Source organism: Pan paniscus, chromosome 20 (assembly GCF_029289425.2).
Source record: "Pan paniscus chromosome 20, NHGRI_mPanPan1-v2.0_pri, whole genome shotgun sequence".
NCBI lineage: Eukaryota > Metazoa > Chordata > Mammalia > Primates > Hominidae > Pan > Pan paniscus.
In genome coordinates this window covers 40740531-40765816 of record NC_073269.2, presented here as the reverse complement: position 1 = coordinate 40765816, position 25286 = coordinate 40740531, and the positions used below count along the sequence as shown (strand labels likewise).

Here is a 25286-nt window from a genome sequence, read left to right as displayed (position 1 = left end):
CTTTTTTGAGACAGGGTTTCACTCTGTTGCCCAGGCTAGAGCGCAGTGGAGTGATCACGGCTGACTGCAGCCTTGCCTCCTGGGCTGAAGCAATCCTCCCACCTGAGCCTCCCAAGTAGCTGGGATCACAGGTATGTGCCATAATGCCCAGCTAATTTGTTTTTTGTAGAGATGGGGGTCTTACTATATTGCTCAGGTGGTCTCAAACTCCTGGACTCAAGTGATCCTCCTTCCTCGGCCTCCAAAGTGTTGGGATTACAGGCGTGAGCCACTGTGCCCAGCCCCACCTCAGTGTCCCAGCATAAAGGAGTGCAGTGGAGGTTAGGGGCTTAAATTTGAGGCTACATTCGAGCATGGGGTCACATTCTTCCATGTAATTGAAAATGTTTCCAGGGCAGGATTTCAGTTTGATATTTTTGCTGCTGTGAGAACAGTTCTTGGAATCTTAGGCTGACCTTCATCACCATCTTTATCATCACTGACTTTGATGCCTCAATAACATTGCATACAGTGACTGGCTTCCAGTAGTCCAAAACGGTGGTTTCCTTGTTGGTGTTGAGAGCCTCACAAGCCTTGCTATAAAGGTCGTTCATGTTGTGCACCCTGAAAGCTTTTAAGTATGCCCTGATTGAAGGGTTGTATGACACATGTGTTTGTGGCCATAAAAAGAATGTCTAGGTTGCAGTGGGAATTTTCAAGTTCTTTATGGCAATGAACTGGAGCATTATTTAAAATTAATTAAACTTTGAAGGCAAAGTTTTTGCCTTGGAGATAGCATTCAACTTCTTGGATGAAGCAGTTGTAAAACCAATCCCAGAATAGTTCTGAAGTCATCCATGCTTTTCTGTTCCACTTATAGTGGACTTGCATATGGCTTAGGTTTTTCTCTTTAAGTTCCTACGGATTTGGGGTTCTGTACACCATTAGTGGTTTGCACTTATAGTCACCATTAGTACTGATGCACAGTAGCAAGGTTGCAGGATCTTTGAATGATTTAAAGTAAGGGACTTTGGAGGCCATTTGTGCTATATAGATTCATTTTCTTTTAAAACAAGCCATTCTCATCAGTGTTGAAACCTGGTTTTTCACATAACCCTTTTCCTGTATAACATTTAGTGGATATTATTTAAATTCTTCCACAGCTCCCAGAAGAATTTGCCTGCAAGTTTAATACCTTTTATGTTGTAGTGCCTTTTGAAATGTGTGAGTAGCCAGCACTAGCTGAGCAGGGTTAGCATTTTCCTTACTTAGGTATCGTGACCATAAATTTCTTTGGCTTTAAGACTCACAATAATGCTGTCCTCTATTCTTTTCTATTGGTCTTCATCTGATTCACCCATAAATTTAGCCTTTTTTCATGTTTTCTATAACTTCATCATGCATTATGCATTATAGATGTTCCTTTTTATACTTTTAGGAGCTGCCTCATGTACAGACAGGTGAATTTCCTCCTCCTATTTCTGGTTGTATTGTGTTGTTGATTTGTAGACATTGAACTCTCAGACAACAGCAGTGTAACTCATGACTGAATGAATCTTTTTTTTTTTTGAGACAGAGTTTCACTCTTCTTGCTCAGGCTAGAGTGCAATGGTGCGAACTTGGCTTACTGCAATCTCCGCCTCCCGGGTTCAAGCGATTCTCCTGTCTCAGCCTCCCAAGTAGCTGGGATTACAGGCGCCCGCAACCACACCTGGGTAATTTTTGTATTTTTAGTAGACATGGGGTTTCACCACATTGGCCAGGCTGGTCTCGAACTCCTGACCTCAAGTGATCCACCCACCTTAACCCTCCAAAGTGCTGGGATTACAGGCATGAGCCATTGTGCACTAAATGACTGAAAATGACACGACATTATGAATGCCGAAACAAGAAAGGCATCACCTTTGACCTCAGCTGGTGACATGCAGGCTTGATGAATCATTTTTTTCATCACTCTGCACATGTCTGCAAATGACTGCAAAAATGCAAAAACCTCAAAGTATTGATTTTGGAGTTACAACAAAATTTTAGTAGGTGAATTCTCAAATATAGAATTCACAATCATATATACAGACAGCAGTTTAGTTTTCTACTCATTGGGAAGAGCTGAAGACCCCATCCTCCCTCACAGTGACCACCTCTGCTGTAGCTGTGGCTGTACCTATCTTGAGCCTGGTGGCTAAGAGCCTAGATGATAGATTGGGATTTCAGATCATTTAGTGTTTCCATGACCCATTGGGTGACGTTGGCCATGCACTTCTCCATGGAGCTGTGTTACTCTCTGTAAGAGTAGGAAGGTGGACATTAAACACATGGGAAAATGAACCTACAGGCTGTTAGGTGATATGCAGACCCAGGAAGCATGCAGGAGTCCCGAAGAGAGAACCACATATCCAAGACCTCAAGGGTGACAAGAGCTTGGACTGTTGGAGGATACAGCTCAATGTAGTGTGGCTTGACAGGGAGAATGGAAATTAATGATGGAGTGGAGTAGCAGGCCATATGCACAGATAGGGTACCATGAAATTTGGATTTAATTCTAATTGCTATGTGAAGTCATGGGATGATTTTAGCAGATACACAAAATTTTTTTTTCCTTTTTTCTAAAAATTTAACAGTTGTATGTTTTACACTTGGGTCAGAATTTCTCAGCCTTCTAAAGCTGAGGTCATTAATTCGAGACCTTTCATTCTTTTTCTAATATAGGCCCTTAATGCTATAAATTTCACTCCAGATACTGGTTTAGTAGCATTCCATAAATTCTGACATAATTTTCAATCAGTTCTAATAATTTTTAATTTCCCTTTTGATTTCTTCTTTGATCTATGAAGTTTGATTATGGTCTGAGAACATACTTTGCATGACTTGAACCCTTTTCTATTTATTGAGGTTTGTTTTATGATCCGGAATGTGGTCTATCTTGGAAGAATGTTTACACATTATTACTGAAAATAGTGTGCATTCTGATCTCGTTGGGTGTTCTATAAATGTCAAGTAAGTCAATACGGTCGAGAGTGTTGCTCATGTCTTCTGAGTCCTGATTTTCTACTTGTTCTGTCACTTATGTAGAGAATGGTGTTTTCTTTTTTAAAAAAACTACTGTAATTATGGATTTGTCTATTTCTCTTTGCATATCTATCATTTTTAAGTTCTTTTATTAGGTATATAAATATTTAGGTAATAGTCTTTGTTCTGAAGTTAACTTTGTGTGATATTAATACAGCCTCTCTAGTGCTCTTTTGCTTACTATTACAATGGTGTATCTGTGTCCTTTGATTTTTTTTTTTTTTTTTTTTTTTTTGAGACAGAGTTTCGCTTTTGTTGCCCAGGCTGGAGTGCAATGGCACAATCTCTGCTCACCACAACCTCTGCCTCCCAGGTTCAAGTGATTCTCCTGCCTCAGCCTCCCAAGTAGCTGGGATTACGGGCGCCCGCCACTACGCCCAGCTAATTTTGTATCCTTAGTAGAGATAGGGTTTCTCCATGTTGGTCAGGCTGGTCTTGAACTCCTGACCTCAGGTGATCAGCCTGCCTTGGCCTCCCAAAGTGCTGGAATTACAGGCCTGAGCCACCACGCCCAGCCATGTCCTTTGATTTTTAATTAATTTTTGTCATTATATTTAAAATGGTTTCCTTGTACGAAATATTATTGGATCTTGCATTTTATCTACTTTGAAAATCTCTGCCTTTTAATTAGGTCATTTAATTTAGTGTGATTATATTGCTGGGTTTCAATTTATCATTTTGCTATTGGTTTTTCTCTTTGTTTAATCTATTCTCTTTATTTTCTCCCCCGACCCCACTTCTGCCTTTGGATTGAATATTTTGCATGATTCCTGTGTTGTTAGAACTATTTAAATTGTGTGCTCATGGGACTGTCAGTCAGGTGTAGGCAGAGGAGGAAACGCAGGAGAGGCTTGTCAAAGAACAAAGTTTTATTATACTTACAGGTCCTAGAGAGAGAGTCATTGCACACCAAAGGAACCAAGGGGGCACAGACAGCATCAAGGAGGCTGGCTCAACTGAGCTGTTAGGGAGCCAAGAGAATGAAGACCTATGGGGAAGTGCCTTTATTGGCAGCCAGGATGGAGTACACAAACAGCACAACAGAACTTGTGGCAGGGCCAGCCTAATCACACTGGTATAGCTGGCTGGGGGCTCACAGCCTGTTTGTGGAGATACTGAGGCAGCAGGAAAATACAGTGCTTTAAAATTTACATTACAGTTTGCCCTGTGGTGCCTCAACATCATTACAATACTAATCGGATGGATAACACTTGCCACCTGGGTTGTGGAGATGTTAAAGGTGCCTGGGACAGCATGACTTAGCCACTGAAGGTAAACTTTAATAAAGGTGACAGCTCAGAAGAGTCCTATTAGGCATATGATGAGGGTTTGGTATCCAGTTTGTAACATGGCATCCCACACTTTGTGGAGGAAAGCCAAGAGAACGGGCCAGGCACCCCTGGATTTAAGGGAATCTGTTGGAATATTTGGCTAAGTCATGAAAAACCTTTACCTTTTGACCTATTCCTCATAGTTGGCCTGTACCTGTCCAGAGTGATTAATGTACATACGGTAGGAGGTATCCTGAGTGGCACAAACTCCTCCTTCCCTGGCTAATAGTCAAGAGCCAGCCTGTTATCTATTGCCATTTGAGTTAGAGACTCATGGGCTTGTTGTATTAAGGACAGTATTTTGTACAGCCTTTGAATATGATCTGAAAGGGCCACGTAATGACGCTGCTTGGCAGTTATGATTTGATCTTATTCGACAAAGCCTGCTGTATTGGTGTCAGCAGTGGTGGCTCCTGTGCCTGTGGCAAGTCCTATTAAGATAGGGATAAACACTGCCCATTTTGCCTTGTGTCTTTGGGTTAATGGAAACAGGGAAGTACCAAGTGGACAAAGAACCATGGCAATCCCCAGTGTAAACACTGTTTACCAGATTTTATTAGGGAAAACATCCAGGGTGATTGGCAAGGAAAAATACATAAGGTGCTGTGCCTGTGATTTCAAGCCACAAAAAAAACCAAATGTGCCATTATTCAGAGTATAGTGTACCCATGAGAATATCATTGTAAGGAGGGTGAAGGCCTTGGGGTGGGGAATTGGCCACTGGTGGTTGGCTCCTGGGCACAAGTGGTAAGCCCATAGGTTAACTTGGTCATAACATGTAGCCATCCCTGGTGAGGAATGAAGGCAGGTGGTAGATTTAAGCAAATGGCGCTTTGGGAGTTTTTAAATTTGGTTATGTGGTATTATCCAAGACAGTAGTTCTGAAATCTTTAGGGTCACTAACAATATCTTGGTAGTGTTATTAAGTGCATTAGAAACATGTTCAGGTCAAAGTGACAAGTTTGGCAGTTGTAATGTTGGAGGGTATGAAATGATAGTAAGGTATATGTAAAGGTTAGTGGTATTTGTGTGTGATCAAGGGGAAAGAGTGATCATAGTAGGAGATGCAGGGTGAGAGTAGAAAAGGCATCAGGGAGTAAATGGTACTCTTTCTAGGGGGAGAAGGGGTTGACTGATTTGAGGCAGATGCCTCCCGAGGAAAGCAGTAATTTCCACTAATTTTTAGAATGGCATAGATAGTAGTAACCTCTACTAGATTTCCTGTTAGACATGGAAGTGTAGGGTGTACATTTTGGCAAAGAGCAAGGAATATACCAGAATCATAGGTTAGTCAGACAGCAAGCTCAGAAACATAGTAGAACCTTTAACATCCAAGGGAGAAAAGCATAAATACCCCATGTTTAATGCATGCCTTAGGAGAGGCACTCCATAGGCACCACTGGGACAGAGGTTTTCATATCTGGGGTGAAGTTGTCCCTGGCACAAGAGGTAAAGTCATCTACAATGGCAAAGACTTGGGCTGGGGCAGTGTCATCTCCAGCAGTGAGCTTCTGGGCAAGGGTGAAATCATCTGAGATGTGGGACTTGGGTGTCCTTTTTACATGGGTACCCTCTCAAGTTGATGTGCAACTCAGCATTTGCCATGTTTGGTTGAGGCTTATTTGGGGAGTTTAGACCTCTGAATTGAAAACCAGTGAATCATCCCAATCAGCAGTAAGGAGACCAATAGTTACCAGAACAGTGTGCAGTGCATTCAACAGATCTTCTGTTTTTGTTTGTGGAAGTCTAGGCTCAAATGGGTGCCATAGCAGATGAATAGCTGCCTGAAGCATGGGACAGTCTCTATGGTCATTGAGTCCAAGGAAAATAAGCACCCTCGATCCAGCCTTCCACCCTGTGCTCCTGGAGAAAAATGGATGCAGCTATGATCTATCTTGCAAAGACTGTGTGTGATGGCAGAGCTGCTGAGGTACCCCACAGGTAGCCTGAAACAGGAGTATTGTGTTCCTTCAGAAATAAAGGTGAACTGTAGTTGAGAGGCTATTGAAATGGGTCTGGAACAGAACACACTCTCCAAATCTATAAAAGCAAAATATTTGTTCGTTATTGATTTAATAGAATCAGTAATTTTAATAATATTAGCTGTTTTGTATGGGGGCCCTAATTGGTGGGAACACATTGTTAAGGTTATAGTAATGCACCATGAGGCACTTTACCCTTTTTTTATCCCCCAGGTTTAACAGGCAAGATTGGGATATCAAATAGAGAAGCAGTTGGGATAATTGCCTTTTTATTAATTAGGTTTAACCCTTGAAGGCCCTGTTGTATCCTATATTGGACCAGATTAACTATTTTAACTGGGTATTCATGGGGTCCCATTTTATCAAGCCAGTTTGTAAAAGATCTACCTTAATTTATGATTTATGTTACAGCATCTATGCTCCAATATGGGATATATTAGGGCAATGGGTATTATGACTTGGGAAATATAGGCAAGGCTACATTTAAAGTGAGGCATTCCTACTTTTTCTCTATTTTATATATAGTGACTTTCTTAAGACAGGAGAGGCACAATGCTTAAATTTAATGGGATCCCCCGGTATAACTGTAATTTGAGCTCCAGTACTGATTATGTCCATGGAGTTTTGTCATTGGGTACATTTTAGCTTCTTTTAATTTCAACCTGATAGACCTCCTTTACCCTTTTTTAATTTATTTATTTATTTATTTTCAGAGCAGGTCTAGTGATAATCAACTCCCTCCACTTTTGTTTATCTGGGAATATGTGAATTTCTCCATAATATTTCAAGAACATTTTGCTGAATATAAAATTCTCTATTGACAGCTTTTTTTCTTCACCCTTTACGTTTATTGACCCACTTCCTTCTAGCTTCCAAGGTTTCTGGTGAGACACTGGCTAATAGTCTTGAGGATCCCCTATATGAGAGGAGTTGCTTCTCTCTTCCTGTTTTCAATTATCTGTCTTTTGGCTTTTGACATTTGATTATGTGTCTCAGTGTGGGTCTCTTCGCAATTCTCCTGCTTAGAGTTCATTCATGGTGAACTCTTGCTGGGTTGGCAAATTCATATCTTTCATCAAATTTGGAGATTTTTCAGCCATTATGTCTTCAAGTATTTTTCTCTGCCCCTTTCTTTCTCTTCCCCTTCAGGGATTCCCAAATTGTTGTTGTGCTAAAGTTCCAATCCTCATTCTTTTTTATATTGATAATTTGTGTTTTCCTATTTTTAGGTTTGCTGAATCTCTCCTCTGATTGCATGTCTTCTGAATCCCTTTATTGTATTCATATTTTGTTTCCATTACTGTAAATTTTGATCCAGAATGTTTTTCGTTCTTTTTAGAAATCATTTTCTCTCTTTATTTCTATCCTCATTTTGCTCATACATCTTTTTCCTTTGTTCATGTCCTTAGCTTTTTAAGCATCTTTAAGACAGTTGTCTTTTTCTGGCGAGACTGACATCTGGGTTTCCTCAAGTATGTTTTCTCTCCATTCATTTTGTTCCTTTAATTGGGCCATACTTTTATGTTTTTTTGGCATGCCTTCAGGTTTTTGTTGTTGTAGAAGACTGGGCATTTGAATCTTACCATGTGGTAGCTCTGGAAATCATATTTCCCCCCACCTTTCCCTGGAATTGCTGCATTTTTGCCTCTGTTTTCATTATTATGGGATAATTATGTGCCAGAGATCAGCCTAAAGTGAAAACTGAAGAAGGTCTTTTCAGTGCTTGTATCTTTCCATGGGCATGTGAGGTGGCTTTCTGAATTCTTCCGTATATGTAGTTGTTTTTGAAGACAAACAAAAAAATAGGTGCAATTCTTTTATATCTGTGAAAAGACACTTCATCCAGTGGGGGTTGAAACAATGATGACTAGCCTACAAGCCCACAAGATCAGAAGCACCAATCCACAGTCAGAACACAAAACCTCAGTATCTGTGGGATAAGGTACTTATTGCCCACCCTGGCTCCAGAAATCTGCACCAGAATGACATTCCCATCCCCAAAGCTGCTTGCCATGGAGCTGGGAGTGAGGAATGTGTAGCCAATACCACTCTGATGGCTGCAATCAACACAAATTGTAATTTATTAGGCAAGCTGGAAATGACAAGCATTCAGATAAACTCTGGAGTTCCAACATAGTCACTTGAGAAAGATGCCAGAATAGTTTTTCAGGTACAGTGGCAGATTCGTGGCACTTCCTATTTGGTCATTTTCCCTGAAATCATACTCCACATATTTGGTTTTGTAGTATTTCATAGTATCTGAAATAATGCATCTCTAAATATTTATGTGATCTGTAGCAGGCAGTAAAATATGGAAAACTGGGTACTCACCTTTAAGAAATGAAGTACCACTCTCCTCATAAGAGTCTTTTGATGCTCATTCCTAGTGGCCCTCTGGGTGCTACTTAGCCATTGCCTCGAAGAATGTGAAGAGCTACATTACCTAGAAGGATGTGCTTCATATGCCCAAATGAGAGCCTAGGACAGGAGTGTTTCCTGCAGCCTGCATTATTGTGGCCTGCACTATTGGCACTGCTACAGTGGACTTTCATTTGTCACATGACCTGTCTGACCACACCACCCAGGGGGAGCAGGTGACTCTTTGGGACCAAGCTAGGAAGGCCAGTAAGGAGGATAGGACTCATCTAGACACCTTTGTAGGGCCTGGGAGAGAGTTCAGCTGAGGGAAGTACTGATACAGTCGCCTCCCTCCTAGCACAGGTGTGTTAACTAGTCTCACATTCTTGGACTCTCAACCACATGGCTGTGGCACACTGACATGGAGGATCATGGCATCCTGGGATTCTTCAGGCCTTCTCTTCCTGCTGATAGGGTCACTCTCAGTCCAGAGTCCTAGAATTAAATCAAGTATTACAAAAGAAAGTTCCTCTTTCTGGCAATTGGTGGTATGTGGTGGGGAAGTATGAACTATAACTTCTTAGTATCCCCCATTCATGTACAGTGGCATGTGCAGACCCTTGGGAGAGGCATGGCCTGCAGAATCCAGAGACATGTTTGGATCATGCTGTACCCTATCTCAGGGCTGTGGCCTTGTGCAAGCTACCTTGCTATCCTTCACCTCCATTTTCCTCAAGGAAGGCTTAAAGGGGAAATATTAACCATCATTCTTTCTAGATGAGAGTATCAGAGATGGCTAATGTGTGATGTGTGTTCCCAGTGCCCAGCACTGTGCAAGGAACGAACATCCCTCTGGATGCTGTTTTTAGGGAGATACATCCTTAGGCCTATAAATCTGCCCTCTATTTCATCTTCCTTTGCTCACTGCTCTCCTGCCAAGCTGTCCTGATCATTCTAAGCTCTTTCCCACTTCCCAGTGTTTCTCTCTGCCTGGGACACTGAGTCCAGATCTCTGCAGTGCCTCTCCCTCTCCTCTCCTCCCTTGCATCCTTCCCTGTTCTGCACCAATGTCAATGTCACCTACTAGGAGAGTCTTTTTTTTTTCCCTTTGGCCTTGCTAGCTCTAGATTAAGTATTTCTCATCTTCTGGAATCTTTGTGCAGGGAATGTGGCACACTTACAAAAGTAGAGATCAGGACTTGGTTCGGTTTTCCAGGGTGGTGTGGAAGCAAAGAGGCTAAGTAACAATAATAACTACATTTATTGAGTTCTGAGGGTAACTTGTTATGTAGCACTTCATTTAATCCCAATTTCCTCAGAGTTAGGTTCTATTATTCCTGCTTTACAGAAAAGGAACCTGAGGTTTGGAAAACTTAAGTTATCTTCTCGGGGTCACACAACTCTTGGCGGAAACTCACATCCTGTATGTTGATCCCTTGAGCCTTTGTTCTTTCTTCTTCTTCACCACCATTCCTCCTCAGTGGGCTGGGGAAGCCTGAGGTGATACCTGACAAAGATTTCTCTTTCTTTGACCAAACTCTAGCTAGGCCCCTCTGAGCCTTCTTTAATAGGCCTGTCAACTTTTGCCTATTAAGACTTGAACAACACTAACACTTTCTAATAACTTTTAAAGTGCTGGCCTGAAAAACTCAAGGCTGTCCAAAGAATTTCTTCCAGCCAACACCTGAAGATAAGACCCCTGTCTCACAGTCTCTGTGGGAGGATAGGAGCCTAATTCAAGTGCCAGTAGCAAACCCAGATAGACTGCACATAGACCAGCCCCCTCCCTTCCTGTGTTTTGTAATTTTTCACTTTTCTGACTCTACTGAGCCCCTCTTCTCCACCCCCTCCCTATTTCCTCACCCTTCCTTTAACATACTCATTCACCTCTGTATAAATCAAAGCTGGGTTCAGTTCATGCCAAATTCCTTTCCCCATTGCAATAGTTATTACCAATTAAAGTCCGTTCTCACCACTGTCATTAATGTCCAGCTTTGTTCATCTTTGACACACCTAGTGAGCTTTGCAAGGTAGGCAGGACTCCCTCCGCAGGTAAGCGTGGTAATAAATGGGGTATGGGACACATTCTAGGCAGAAGGAACAGCATGGCCAAAGGAGACATTTTTTTGCTCAGGGAGGCCAAGAGAGCCTGTATGGTTGCCAAGAGAAACCCCAGTCTTCTGAGATCTAGGTCCTAGGAGGGCAATATTGTGTGGTCTTTTACTGAATGTTCAAATGTAGCCTATATTCCTAAGATGTGTGACTCTGAGAGAGACTCAGGTCACTAGCATGAAGATGATTATGGCATTTACCTTCCAGTATGTGGGAAGATTATTAAAAGCAGGAAAAACACGGCAACAAACTTCCATGCAGAGGCACTTTGTTGCTTGCTTTATAAATCTTTTAATTCTCACAACCAGCTAGTAAGATGGGAATTATTTTTGTTTTGATGGAAAAAATGGGAAATGAAGTGACTTCCCCAAGTTTATAGAGTAAGCAAGCGACAGTCCCAATAGGCTGAATTCACACCTAGGAATTCGGGTCCAGAGCATAGAACATTTAATTGTCTGAATGCAGCACACAGTGCAAACACAAGGCCCAGTTGCTGCTGCTATTAACGGTATTGTATTATGATTATAATTTTTCCCTATTTATCTTTGATGCCAGAGTGCTTACACTCTGCACCTCTTGGGCCATATGGCCTTGTCATTGTCTTGTATCTTGCATCAATTACTTTTGCATAGAAAGCTTTTTTCTCAAACACAATTGCAATTTGTTTAAAGACTGACTCCCCCTCAGCAGCAAAAAAATAAGTTCCCAGGAAGTGCTCAGTGATATGTGCCTTGCTTCTTTCTAGATGTTTACCAACAACTGAGCTCTAATCACATCTGACTGGCCCAAGGCTAACAAGGAAACTGTTTGACTTTCCAGGCATCAGTAACCTTCAATGACAGACTCTAACCTCCATTTAGGAAGAGTGAAAGCAGTGGCACCCAGCCCACAGGACTCTGTATTCAGAGATGATGATGAAGACCTGTAGGCTTCTGGTCTCTGGGTAGAGCCTCCCCTTTCCTTCATGTGGAAGCCTGATGCCTCCTTCACTCGGCCCATTTTCCAAATCTGTAGGATACCCTCCTTCCTTCCTATAGACCTGCTAGGTTCTCATCTCATCTCCTACCTGGTCTCTTTGTTTCTCCTCAGATTATTTAGGGCAAGAAACATTCCCTCCCTCAAAATGGCTCAGATACTCAAGAATTTGCTGGAAGTTAATCGGGGGGTTTTGTAAGAGCTCTCCTCTAAAAATGTTAAACAGTAAACACATGGGAGTGACAAGTGATTAGATGTGACATTTGAGACCAGAATGATGAAGCAACCATGAGAAGACAATGATGATGTAATCAATAGCTAATACTTATTGAATGCTATTGAGAGGCCAGGGATTGTTGTAAACACTTTACACCAATTAATGCATTTAATCTTCATAATAATGCTGTGAGATAGCTTTATTACCATTTTACAGATGGAGAAACTGAGGCAAGACACAGTGAACTAGTTTGTCCAAGGTCACACAAAGCCAGTATACATGCAACTTGGATTTAAACCCAGGTAACATGACTCCAAAGTTTAATGCTGTTCACACACACACACCTCAGGGCTCTTAAAGGGTATGGAGTGTTTCTTATCTATTAAGCCCACAGTGGATGCTCAAGAAATGGTTAATAGGTATGACTGAGGAAATAATATGATGTCAGTGACATCAGGACATCATTATGACATCAGCCCAACCTTCTATCATAACAAAGTAATAGTCTCTTATTGCTCTCTTAAAACTATCTTCATTTAAAAAGATGGCCTCTTTTTCCTAGTTCTGTATTGTGAAGGCACTTTAAATCCAGAAATGTAAAGCATTATCATGTGTATGCCCATGCTTTTTAAATGACAAAGCACAGGTATTTCGATGAATCCTCTCATAACAAAGTGACATGGTAGCATTAAACTGTGTAGTGGAAACAAAATCTGGGCATTATAGGACTACTTCATCTTTGTGGTACCAGTTGCTTGGGAGAGCAGAGAAAGGACACAGAATGGGAGAAAAGAAAGCTACTCTCATTATCCCATAAGTATATATGTGGTAGCCAGTCTATCCATACTTGCAACTGTCTGATACCACATCATGCTTCCTTAATTGTATTTATTTACTTTGGAGACAGGGTGGTGTTCTGCTGTCCAGGCTGGAAAGCAGTGGTGTGATGATAGCTCACTGTGACCTTAAAACTCCTGTACTCAAGCAATCCCTCCCCACTCAGCCTCCTGAATAGCTAGGACTGCAGATATGTGCCTACACCTGGGTAATTTTTTTTTTTTAACAGACTAATGAGTTTTGCTATATTGCCCAGGCTGGTCTCGAACTCCTGGCCTCAAGCAATCCTCCTGCCTCGGTCTCCCAAAGTGCTGGGAGTACAGACATTAGCCACTACACCTGGCCCTTCCTTAATTATAAATCTTCCAAAGATCCTTCAGTGTTTCACAGAATTTCAATATAAATTTCATGATTAAAAATAAATCAAATGAAAGATAAAATCCCTGCAAAATAGTAAAAGTTTACCACCCCATTCCAAACCTACTGCCCCTTGCAAATTGCTATTGGAATATGCCTCTGTGCTTTGGCTTTCTGTTAAGGTAGCACATATATCAGAGGAGATACATTTTGTTGAAAGTCAGAAACCTTATCACTCATTCCACACCAGAATTATCATAACTATAACATAATGTTCCTTTTTAAAATAACATATCTTACTACTCTCACCTGAGATAAAGAACAAAATCTGAAGCATAATCCATATCACACCCCTTCACTTGCATCAGTGTCCATACACTCCAAATCAAATTGATCTGCATTACCTTTCTAATCACAAGATAGGATTCTAATCACAGGGCCAGTGAGACTGTTCCATTTCTTATCTAGAACTTAGAATATTTGAAGCCATCCTGCCTCCTTACAAAACATAATTATCTGTCAAGGTTCAGTGCAGAGAACAAAATCTCTCTTAACTATTTCAAGACATATATTGCTGCAAATTAGTGCTTTCAAAATTGGTAGGTGGGCTGTAAAAGTAATGAGAACACTTCTGGGCTAGTGATTTCAAGGTAAACTCCCGTAACTATGACTCAGGGATAGAGAAATGACGGTTGCTGCAATGATGCTGCCAGCAGCACTACCTCAAAGCCACAGAATCTGAAACTAGACATGGGAACGTGGAATCCAGCTGCAGCAAGTATGACAGAACTCGACTGTCTGCTTTACCTAGATTAACACCCAGCACACCGCATACACACACGCACAGGCACACACAAGGGATGCACACGGCTACATGAGTAGTACTCATTACATAATTAGTGTTCATCATTTAGGATTCATTTCAAAAATCACATCTCGCTAAGCCTGTTCTGATCTCTTGTAGTATGTTGTTTCTTGGTTATGTCCTCATAGCACTTGTAAACCATTATTTCAAATTTATTTGCTATCCATCTTTCTTGTCAGATAACATCCCTGCGAGAAAAAGATCAGATTTGTTCATTATTACAATGGTTATCAAAATGTGCTTTCTGGACAGTGTGTCGCCTAAGAACACATGAAAAATGCAAATTCAAATCAACTCATACAGAAACCCTAAGATTCAGACTTAGCAATCTGTGCTTTAACAAGCCCTCCTACTGACTTCGACACACCACTAAAGCTCAGAACTACTGGATTCCTGTATCCCATCGCTGTGTAATAATACACAAGTGATGCTCAGTAAATTTTTTTGAAATGTATTTGATTAAGCCTACTGGAAATTGACTCTGAATAATCCTCATCAAAATACTGCTATTCTTAGTATAAAGAGCAGGTCATTTTTCTCTAGGTTTGCTAGTCTCCCACTAAAGGCTATGCTAAGGCTAATCTTAGTGAAATTTTTTTTACAAGAAATAGTCACAGTGAAAGAGTTTGTGATATACAAAATGATTTTATTAGATGCCAAAACTTTTATTAACATCACTTTATCTCTTTTGCAGCTTTAATTTTCAATATTATAACACTTACTGGCTCCTCTGGGTGACTAAATATCTTCACATGCCCACTAGCTAAAAAGAATTTCTAAGTAGAACTCAACTGAAACTGCAAGCTACTGCTCTAAGAAATGCATATTTTATTATAATGTTTATTTGCTCTCCTGTAGAATCCAGTTTACAAATAGCATGACTGCAAAGATTTACACATAACTCCTAAATCCTTCAGGTTGTTCTACCATTAATCTTCTGATGCGTAGCAAGATAAAAAACACTCTTAGTGAACACTTCACTACATCTCTTAAATGAGATTTCTCTCCATTTTGAGTTCTCTGCTGTAGAATAAGGGATATACTTGGAACTGAAGACTTCCCTCAATTTCTAAATTTTCTACATTCATACAGCTTCTCTCCTGTAGGAGTTTGTAAAAGATTCCTATTGTCTATAGTCTTTCCCACATTTGCTACATGTACAGGGTTTTATCCTAGTGTGAGTATACTTATGTCAATTAAGGGATTAATATTGACAAAGGCTCTCCCACATTTATGGTCTTCATATGATTTCTCTACAGTATAAAGTCTGATAAACAAACTGGCCTGCATCTTTGCTAAAAGGTCTTCCTATATTCACCACATTCATAAGACTTTCCCCAGTATAAATTTTTCTAATGTTAAATAAGGGAGAATCTAGGAAATTTACCATGATAACCACTGCTTCATACAGTTTCTCTTCTGTAAGATTTCTCACATGTATAGTGATTCATATAGTCTAAAGGCTTTTCCACACTTACCACACTATTGGGTTTCTCTCCATTATGTACTCTTTGATGGGCAGTAAGATTCGAGCCTTTGCTAAAAGCTTTCCCACACTCATTACATTTATATGGCTTTTCTCCAGTGTGAATTCTCTGATGTACGGTAAGGTTTGAACTACAGCTGAAGGTCTTCCCACATTTAATACATTCGTAAGGTTTCTCTCCAGTATGAATTCTATGATGTTGAAGCAGGGATGACCTATGACTAAAGGCTTTCCCACATATACTGCATTCGTAGGGTTTCAATCTAATGTGATTTCTCAAATGCATATTCAGTGATTCAAGCTGGTTGAAGGATTTCCTGCATTTCTGACATTCAAAGGGTTTTTCTTCAGTATGAATACTCTGATGCTGAACAAGAAATGAGAGGCTACTAAAGACTTTCAGACATTTGTTGCATTCATATTGTTTCTCCATAGTGTGAATTCTTTGATGTCGAGTAAGGTGTGAGCTACAGCAGAAAGCTTTCCCACATTCTCTACATTCATAAGGCTTCTCTCCAGTATGGATTTTCTGATGGTGAATGAGAGATGACCTATGAATGAAGGCCTTTCCACATATACGACACTCATAGAGTTTTTCTTGAGTATGAATTCTTAGATGTTCAATAAGATGGGACACACGACTAAAAGACTTTCCACAGTTCATACATTCATATGGTTTCTCTCCAGTGTGAGTGCTCTGATGGTTAGTAAGTGATGAGACATGGCTAAAGGCCTTCCCACATTCAATACATTTGTAAGGTTTCTCTCCACTATGGCTTATCAGATGTCGTGTAAGGGATGAGCCATGGCTAAAAGTCTTCCCACATTCACGACATTCATAGGGCTTCTCTCCTGTATGAATTCTCCAGTGGCGATTGAGGATTGACTGTTTGCCAAAGGCTTTCCCACATTCACTGCATGTATAGATTTTCTCTCTATTACAAGTCTGGGGAAGGGTAAGAGATTTGCCCTGGCTGAAGGCTGCCCCACTTTTATTAGAATTCAAAAGTTTCTTTCCACCATTGACTTTCTCATTTTTTATAACTGACTTTTTTGGTAAGTTCTTCTTTAATATATCATATTTGTGTGAATTCCCTTCAGCAGAAATTTTTTGTGGTTCAGAAAGAGTAGACTTTGAATGAAAGGTGCTTCTAAATATATTGTATTTGTAAACACTGTCTGCAGTGGGGCTTTCTCTAGAGGTGAGAATTGCTGGTCTGAAGTGGTCTACCTGACTTCCATGCTTCCCTTCTAACTTCTCTATATATTCCAAATTCTTCTTAGAATTTGAAAATTCATAACTTTGTTTTACAACTTTTTCTATTATTACTGTTTGGGGTGAATCTTCATCATAAATATCCTTCTTTGTTGATAATTCCTTGTTTTCCCGTCTTGATTCCCAATCTGAAATACATCAAAAAAGCAAAGCACTGTTTTGTTTTTTTTTAACTATTTGAAAAGAAACTTCTACGTTGGAATTAGGAGAACTGGATTAGAAATGAAGCCCCCAGAAAACACATAGTTCTGACAACTCAAATATTTCAATGATTTCTGAACAGTTTTCAAATGGAGCAGAGAATACAGAGTTCACAGAAGTGGGAACACAGTGTGATAATGGAAATGGGAAAAATATATGTAATGGATGAAATAGTATGGAAAAAAAGGAAGTTATCAGAAATAAGATGTGGAAGGCATTCTGGATTCCAAGCCATCATTTTGTGCCTATATGCATGTATGAAAGATTGCATTTTGTCTCATAGCCTTTTTCTCCAACATTCAATTAATCTCAATTTGCTGCCAGATTAACATGCTTAAAATACAGAATTGATATTATTAAACAGTTGCAGTAAAAACACAATAATCTAAATGCTCTTTATAGCTGACAAAGATTTAGGCTTTCTGAAGTTATGAAGAAACTGTGTGAATCATGTCATTTATTGGACATTAGAAAATATTCCTAGAAACATATTTATATATGTTCATTTTTTCCTCTAATATGTTCATATTTCATCTACAATGCTCAGCTTTAGAAAAGTGATTTCCCATCTAATTGACAGCTTTTCTTAGCCTAAAACTATCAGTATGTTTTTCTTTAAGTAGATTTAAGAAAGAATAATTTGCCTTACTGTCATGAATAGAGTAACAATTGAATTATTATGAAGGCAAAAACCTCTAACCTTGATTAGATGACATGAGTGATACAGATAATAATTTGGGATAGAGGAACAATTGTTTTGAAAATCTAAGCTAAATATCCCACAATTTTTCATTTCTATCTGAGATCTTTGAAAACAGTATACCTAAAATGCCTCCACACTCACTATAAACTCACTATAAAGAGTTTGGGACCCTTTTTAACAAAATCTTCCTTTGTCTCGTTCACCATGACTCACGTGGAATCATACCTTTTGACAGTTTTTTCTCCATCATCCAGGGCTCTTTTCCATCCTCCAATAACGTGATCACATATGGCTTAGTTATGGAAAGACCTGCTTACAGGAAGAATACAAAATTGTTTAAGCCATGGTCCTCTATTATGAGAGGCCATCACAAGAGGGACCACAGGAAGGGATGAAGGGTATTCATCGAAATGGAAAGATAAGCTTCAGGCAGGGCACAAGAGAGCTGCACATTTCCTTGGGAACATGCTACAGAAATTCAGCCATTTACTTAGGAGGGTCTCCAGCAATTCAGGGTGGCAAAAGAAAGGTGTCCCCTACTGGAGTGGAAGAGGTGATATCCTTACCTACAGAGACCAGGTTCTCATAATTCTGGACCATCACATCCTTGTATAAGTCCCTCTGAGCAGAACTGAGCCATCCCCACTCTTCATGAGAGAAGTCTATAGCCACATCATTAAATGTCACCTGAAATAGCAAACATATTTAGGCTCAGCCATAGCCCAGGCCTCTTCTGTCACTGAAGAAAGGGTAAAATTAGCCTGGTTGTGGGAGAAATGGAACAAGATTCAGGAGTTGTGGCAATGATTGGGAATGTGATCTCAGTTAAGTAATAATAGGACAGTTATGTAGTTGGAATTACTATACAATAAGGGGGACAGTTATGTGCTTAGAATTATTATACAATAAAGGTGAGAAACAAATATGAGAGCTTTGCTTCAGTAGAGTTAATTTTGCTAAAAGTTACAGAAATACATGAATTTTTAAAAATCAGCATTTGACATTTGACAGCACAGAGTCAAGTATTTAGTTATATCTTTTACAGCTTAAGTGCTAGGTAAGTAATTAAAAAATGAGGGTAAAGTGATTGTCTCTCAAATGGGATACTCAGGATGATCCACTAAGGCTCACAAAAAATGGGCAGCTGGGTGTGGTGGCTTACACCTGTAATCCCAACTACTTGGGAGGCTGAGGCAGGAGAATGGCTTGAACCCAAGAGGCGGAGGTTGCGCCACTGCACTCCAGCCTGGGTAATAGAACAAGACTCTGTCTCAAAAAAAAAAAAAAAAAAAAAAAAAAAACCTTTATATTAAAGACTAATAGACATACACTGTTATGGTTTGATTGTGACCCCCAAAACGCGTGTATTGAACTTAATCGCCACTGTAACAGTTTTGAGAGGTGAGACCTTAGGAGATGATTAGGCCTTGAGGGCTCTGCCCTCATGAATGGATTAATGTCATCATCATTAGGAGTGACTTCCTTATTTAAAAAATGAGTTTGGGCCCCTTTTTGGTCCTCTCTCTTCTCTTCGCCCTTCCACCATAAAAGGACACAGCAAGAAGGCCCTTGCTGGATGCCTGCCCCTTGATCTTGGACTTCCCAGGCTCCAAAACCATGAGAAGTCAATTTCTATTGTTCATAAATTACTCAGTCTGTGGTATTCTGTTATAGCAGCACCAATGGACTAAAATATACACATAACTGATTCATAAACAAAAAAGAAAAATATATTTATGGTGTATACTTAAACTTTGTACTGATAGACCATTATTAAAATATGAGACCCCTGGGTGAAAAGACTGAAGGATGGTTTCATGCCATAGATCAGGGGTCCCTAACCCCCTGATGGTTAGGGGTCCCTAACCACTGGTACCAGTCTGTGGCCTGTTAGAAATCAGGCCACAGAGCAGGAGATGAGTGGCAGGCAAATGACTATTATCACCTGAGCCCCGCCTCCTGTCAGATCAGCTATGGCATTAGACTCTCATAGGAGCGCAATCCCTACTGTGAAGTGCGCATGCAAGGGATTAAGGTTGCACGCCCCTTATGTGAATTGAACTAATGCCTGATGATCTGAGGTGAAACAGTTTCATCCCCAAACCACCACCTCCCGCTTCTGTGGAAAAACTGTCTTCCACAAAACCGATCCCTGGTGCCAAAAAGGTTGGGCACCACTGCCTTAGATAGTCCTTAAATAAGACCTGAAAGTAAAGGGAAAAAAATAAAGGGGTACGTTTCAAAGAAAATACTCTAAGGAAATGTTCACAGATGTGGCTTAGAAATTCCTTTCAATAGTACTCATTTCACAATATTACTTTTTAGTAAAACTTTGGAAGCTTAAATATTCAATAATAGTTTATTGGCTAGTCAAATTATAATATGTACAAAAAATACATCTATTTAATACAGCATTATTACTGTATTTGATTTGTGAAACAGACTGCTTGCCTGTGGTAATTTTTTAGCTCTGAGAGTTAATTCAGCATTGTATTACATTATTTGGATATTTTGCATGCATGTTCACCAGTGATACTCGTCTTTGGTTTTAAAGGCAGAATTTATTTTTGCCAGGTGTTGGGAAAATAATTAAAATTCAAATCTCCTGCCAATGGCAGAAAATCCTCTCCACAAATGTAGAAAAAAAAGAACACAGTTTTATTACTTAATAAGCATTAAATCAACTGTGATGCACTTCACAGGCAATCCACTAATGAGATTAAAAGGACAGGAAGAAATCTCATCTTTTTTATAGCCAAGCAGATACAATCCAATACATACATTTTCCAAATAATCAAGTAAGACCTTACAGTTCAATTTGCTACACATAATTTATCCTAAATTCACCTGTTAATTGGAGTTGCCACTGTGTTAGTTAATTCCCTTTATCCCAAATCAAAAAAACATTTCTCATAGCTTTATGATGAACAGGTTATTACAAGTTAGAGCCAGGGATGCTTCCTTCTTCCCCTTCAGTTGTCTGGGCAGCCTGGGGTGTTCACTCATCTCTGTCCCCAAAAGAACATAGCCTATCTGTCCTGGCACTTATTTTAATTTCTTATGCTTTCTTACTTTTCTACCAGTGCTGCAATCCTCAATACAGTAGCCACTAGGCAATTTGGCTACATACATTTAAATTAATTAAAATGTAAAAATAAAATAAGTAAAGTTTAAAATTCAGTTTCTCAGTTGCTTAAGCCACAGTTCAAGTACTCAATAGTCATACAGGGCTGGTGGCTACTGTACTGACCAGTACACATGCAGAGCACTTCCACCACTGCAGAAAGTTCTCTTAGACAATACTGCACTAGATCATGAAGTCCTGTGTGTCAGTGTACACCAAAATCCATGTACAACTTTTCCTAACAGATACTTCCTAAGTGTTTAGAAGATGAACCAATGAATGATTTTGGCATTAGTTCACTTTAGCTGTTACTTTTTTCTTGCTCTGCCGCCAGGCTGGAGTGCAGTGACATAATCATAGCTCACTGCAGCCTCACACCACAGGGTTCAAGAAATTTTCTCAACTCATCACCCTCCCGAATAGCTGGAAAAACAGGCATGTACCACCACACCAGTTTTTCAATTCTAATTATCTAATTTCTCCAAGAAAACAGACTTCACCCAACATGTACATCTGCTACTCACATCCCCTCCTATGCAAGCTTCACCTTCCATGCCATGATTCTGCCCCACCAGTTCTTCATTACTCATCTTATTCACTCCACAATTACTTACTAAGCATCTATTTGGTGCCAGGTAACACTCTGGGTACTGAAGCTATAACAGACAGCAAAAAAGAAAAAAGATTCCTCCCACCAGGAACAGACAATGAGCATGTGCATATACTGAACATACAGTACATCAGCTAGTGAGTGACACACACTGTGGAAAACAACAAAGCAGTGATGGAGGAGTGGAAGCGCTAGGCGAGGGAAGGTGACTGCGATTGCAAATAGCCATTCAGGGAAGCTTTTCTGAGAAAGTAACCACGGAACAAACACACGAAGAAGATAAGGATGCAAGCTTGTGCGTATGTGGGGGAAGAATATTCCACGTCGATGGCACAGCAACTAGTGACAGTGGCTAGAGCTCACAGGAATGAGGAGGCAGAGAAGGAAGGTGGGATCAGGTAATGGCCTAATTGTACAAATAGGTCATTGCAGAAGTGACTCAGTTAGAGCCACTGAAAAATTATAGGTTGAGGAATGACAGGAATTTTTGTAACAATAGGACCACGGTCACAGCTGTACTGAGAACAGACTGATGAGGGTTAAGGGCAGATGCAGGGAATCCAGCTAGGAGGCTACCGCAATAATCCAGGTGGCTTTATTGCTATCACTACCGGGGTGGTAGTGGTGGTGGTAGTGCTGGGGTAACTAATGGTCAGATTCTGTATACAGTGTATAGCTTAGCTCCAACTAGAGGATCTGAATATAGGTATAAGTCAAAGGGAAGAATCAAGGATGACTGCAAGCATCTCTTCATTTGAGACCACATGGTACAGTTTTGACAACCATAAACCGAATAACCTTACATTCCAAAGTTGCATTGTGAATTACAGTTTTAAAATGTTGGCAAGACTAGAAAGTCTTCTAGCAGAAAACTGTAGAAAAGAGGAACACTGGGTGAGGAGGATAATACCTTGGAGCTCTCCTGTGGACTCCGTCCTTCCTATACTGAAAGGAACCATGGATCCAGTCCCTTAAATGGACTTGGTTAGGTGGGAACAGGCAGGAGAAGCAAAGCAAACACACAGTCCTGATAAAGTGTTTCAGGAAGATTTGCGGACACACCGACTTACCTGAGGCATTACTCTGCAATTTCCAACAGCCAACAGAGTCCTCTTTCCAGGCTCTTATCTTAGAGATGGGCAGTGTCCTGAGGGCACAGAAGGGCAGGAAAAAGCAGTCATGAAAAATCAGGCTTATCTTGCGGCACCTGTGACACACCATAATGGAAAGGCACACTGGTAATCACTCTCCAGGGCGCCAATCTCTCCCTGGGAACTAACAGGGTGTTTCTCCGCAAGGGCTAACCATTTACCAGGTGCCACCTGCGAGGAAAATCAATTACTCTGTAAATAAAATCCTCATAAAACAATGGTAAAAACTTTATCAGCTCGTTCAATCTTCATCACTATGCACGGTGTGCGTTCACATTTTTCCAGATCTATTTTTTAAACGATGACAAAACTGAAATTCCAAGATACTGAACCCATTTGTTCAAGGTTACACAACTGTAGAGCGCCGGCTTCATGACGACATAACCCAAAGACAACTGTGGCTGGCGTCTAATCACGCGCCCACTTCACTCTCACAACAGCGCCAAGAGGTCGGCGCCGTCATCACCCCGCGTTTACATAGGAGGACACGAAGGCCAGGAAAAGCCAAGGCACCGGCCGGGGTCACACCGCGGGGCAGACCCAGGGCCTGAGCCCCGCCGCCGCCCCCGGGACTCATACTGGCCGGAGTCCTCAGCAGGGCCTCACCGTCCCCGCAGGCGCCCCGCGTCGCTGGTGAGCGGGCAACGGCCGCCGACCTCTGGGAACCACACTGCCCAGAATCGTCCCTGAGCCTGGGAGTCGCCGTCAGGCCTGAGGCTACAGCGGGGCGGACCCAGTGCGCCGCCCACAGCCGATCGACATTTCCCAGAATCATCCGCGCAGGGGACAAAATTCCAGGCGCAACGAACCGCCGGTACCGGAAGACCACACTTCCCAGGAGTCTCTGCGGCCGCGCGGACCTGGGGCGCCGCGGGCAAACAGATCTCGGTTTCCTAAGAAACTAAACCACCTGGAGCTGTCGTCCCAGAGCCCGGCAGTTAGGACCATGCGGGAAGTGTCCTGGGGCATATAGTCATACTGATGAGGTGAAAGATACACCTCGGAACCAAGGGCCACCCTCTGCTTTTAAGGACAATGGCGCCGGGACCAAGAAACTACGCTTCCCAGGAAACCGTGCGGCCGTGGCAAACTCTTCTGGGTCTAGCGTGCGCTCACACTAATGTTTATCTCCCGGGACGTGGGCAGACCTTGTACCAGGCGAGCTCTCGCCTTTGCTAGCAAAAGAGCTCCTCTCTTCCCAAACCCTGCTACTACGCTGTCCACCCTGTATGGTCTTTGAGGTCTTTGAGGTTTTTTTGAAATTCACTTGCTGGAGACTACAGCTCACAGAACGCCCTGGGCTGGATTGTGCCAGCTGTAGTTAGCGAACCAAGGACATTTCCTGGAAATGCATGCGGCCACGTATCTGTGACACAAATGGCAGTTCTCACGTGCGTTACGCCCCCTGGAAGGACTTGGAAATACGGAACTTGAGTGAGCACTGAGAGGACAGAGACCCTCATCCTGGGAGGAGTCACTCCCGCAGCCATCAGAGCCCGACAACCGCTTCTCACCAGAGGCGCTTCTTAGACCCTGACCTTGCCCGGCTCACCCAAAGGGGCAATGGCCTTCTTTGTATGCAAGCCAGACAGTCTACTGTTGGTGTATATTTGAATTTTTTACTTTATTTTTAATATTTTAATTAAATTTTAATTTAATGCTGCCTCTACCTCTGAGAGAGACAGGGAGAGATGGGGGAGGCCTGGAGTGGGGGCCCTGCGGGGCAGGGACAGGGGACCCTTCCTCACTTTGCACAATCTGGGAACCCTCCCCAAGCGGAACAGCCAGCTGCAGTGGAAAAGCACTGGCTTAGTGGGCTTCGTCCTGGGGACGAAGGCTGGGAGAGTGCAGCTGAAAGGTGTGGGCTCCAGGAGGGCCGCAGGGGGCCTAGCAGCAGCGTCAGGGAGCAGAAGTCCGCCCTCCCTCCATCTTCCTTCCTTCTCTGGCCCCCAGAGCGCTCTGTCTCCCTCCCACGCCCACAGCTACAGCTGGAGCCGGCTTGCGGCGGGGGGTCCTCCTAGGGCGAAGAGGGCCAGGAGGCTTCCTGAGGACCTGAGGCTCCTCTGGGCCTCCCAGGGCTGGGCCCGTGATCTGATCTGCTTTGCCCTGGGAGGGACGTGCTCAGTGGTGGGGTTTGTGTAGCTGTCACTCATTCACCTGCCTGTGCTCAGCCACTCACCTGCTACTCCCATTGGCACCCACCCAGTACACATGTGGGTCAACTGCCATCAGGAGTAGTTCCTGCCTGTGTCACACACACCCATCCCACCCACCACACTGCAGGTTACAGGATTGCCCCACAAGCGCCACCATGCCTGCCTGAGGTTACCTGGCACACAAGTATCCTCACCTGCATGACATGACCAGATCGTGCACTTTCTATGCCAGGGCCAGGGCAAGCTTGCACCTTCAGCCTTGGGGACACTGGGGGTGGTGGTGGCTGGAGGCCAGGGAAGTCACCAGGCTGGAGACATCATCTACCTCCAGGAGAGGGTTGATATCAGACATCTCCCATGCACCACTTTGAGCTATCTCAGCGTCACCTGGGACTCTGGCTGGCACCGTGACCAGCAGTTCCATGAAGGTTTAGACCACCTCTAGGCTTAGGAAGGGCCTCCCTTGCCATCAGCATGGTCCAGGCTGCACGCCTGGTGAC

At 42.0% G+C, this 25286-nt stretch overlaps 1 protein-coding gene across 12 annotated transcripts; it reads right to left on the bottom strand.

The window, feature by feature from the left end:
• Window positions 1-144: 144 nt before the first annotated feature.
• LOC100980969 (zinc finger protein 181) lies at window positions 145-25151 on the bottom strand. Of its 12 annotated transcripts, none has more exons than XM_055104379.2 (6): window positions 23237-23418; window positions 22550-22626; window positions 18312-18432; window positions 17971-18057; window positions 15558-16969; window positions 9222-14267 (listed from the first exon to the last, which is right to left on the bottom strand). In XM_055104379.2, exons 2-6 carry the CDS (start codon window positions 22556-22558, stop codon window positions 14232-14234), a joined length of 1665 nt encoding a protein of 554 aa, XP_054960354.1. In that variant the 5' UTR covers window positions 22559-22626; window positions 23237-23418; the 3' UTR covers window positions 9222-14231. The 12 variants fall into 12 exon arrangements, with proteins under 12 accessions (XP_063456191.1, XP_054960354.1, XP_063456193.1 ...); XM_055104380.2 differs by having other exon boundaries at window positions 9223-14267; window positions 17971-18054; XM_063600121.1 differs by lacking the exon at window positions 9222-14267 and adding an exon at window positions 145-9211 and having other exon boundaries at window positions 17959-18057; window positions 22550-25151.
• Between the last annotated feature and the right edge of the window lie 135 nt (window positions 25152-25286).

Bases quoted from the DNA above. Each gene is read 5' to 3' on its own strand.
- LOC100980969 (XM_063600117.1), bottom strand. The intron at 18,058-18,311 runs GTAAGGATATCA...TCTTCCTGTAAG, and splicing joins TGAGAACCTGGTCTCTGTAG to CAGGTCTTTCCATAACTAAG. The intron at 16,970-17,958 runs GTGAGTCATGGT...GATGTATTTCAG, and splicing joins GTCAAAAGGTATGATTCCAC to ATTGGGAATCAAGACGGGAA.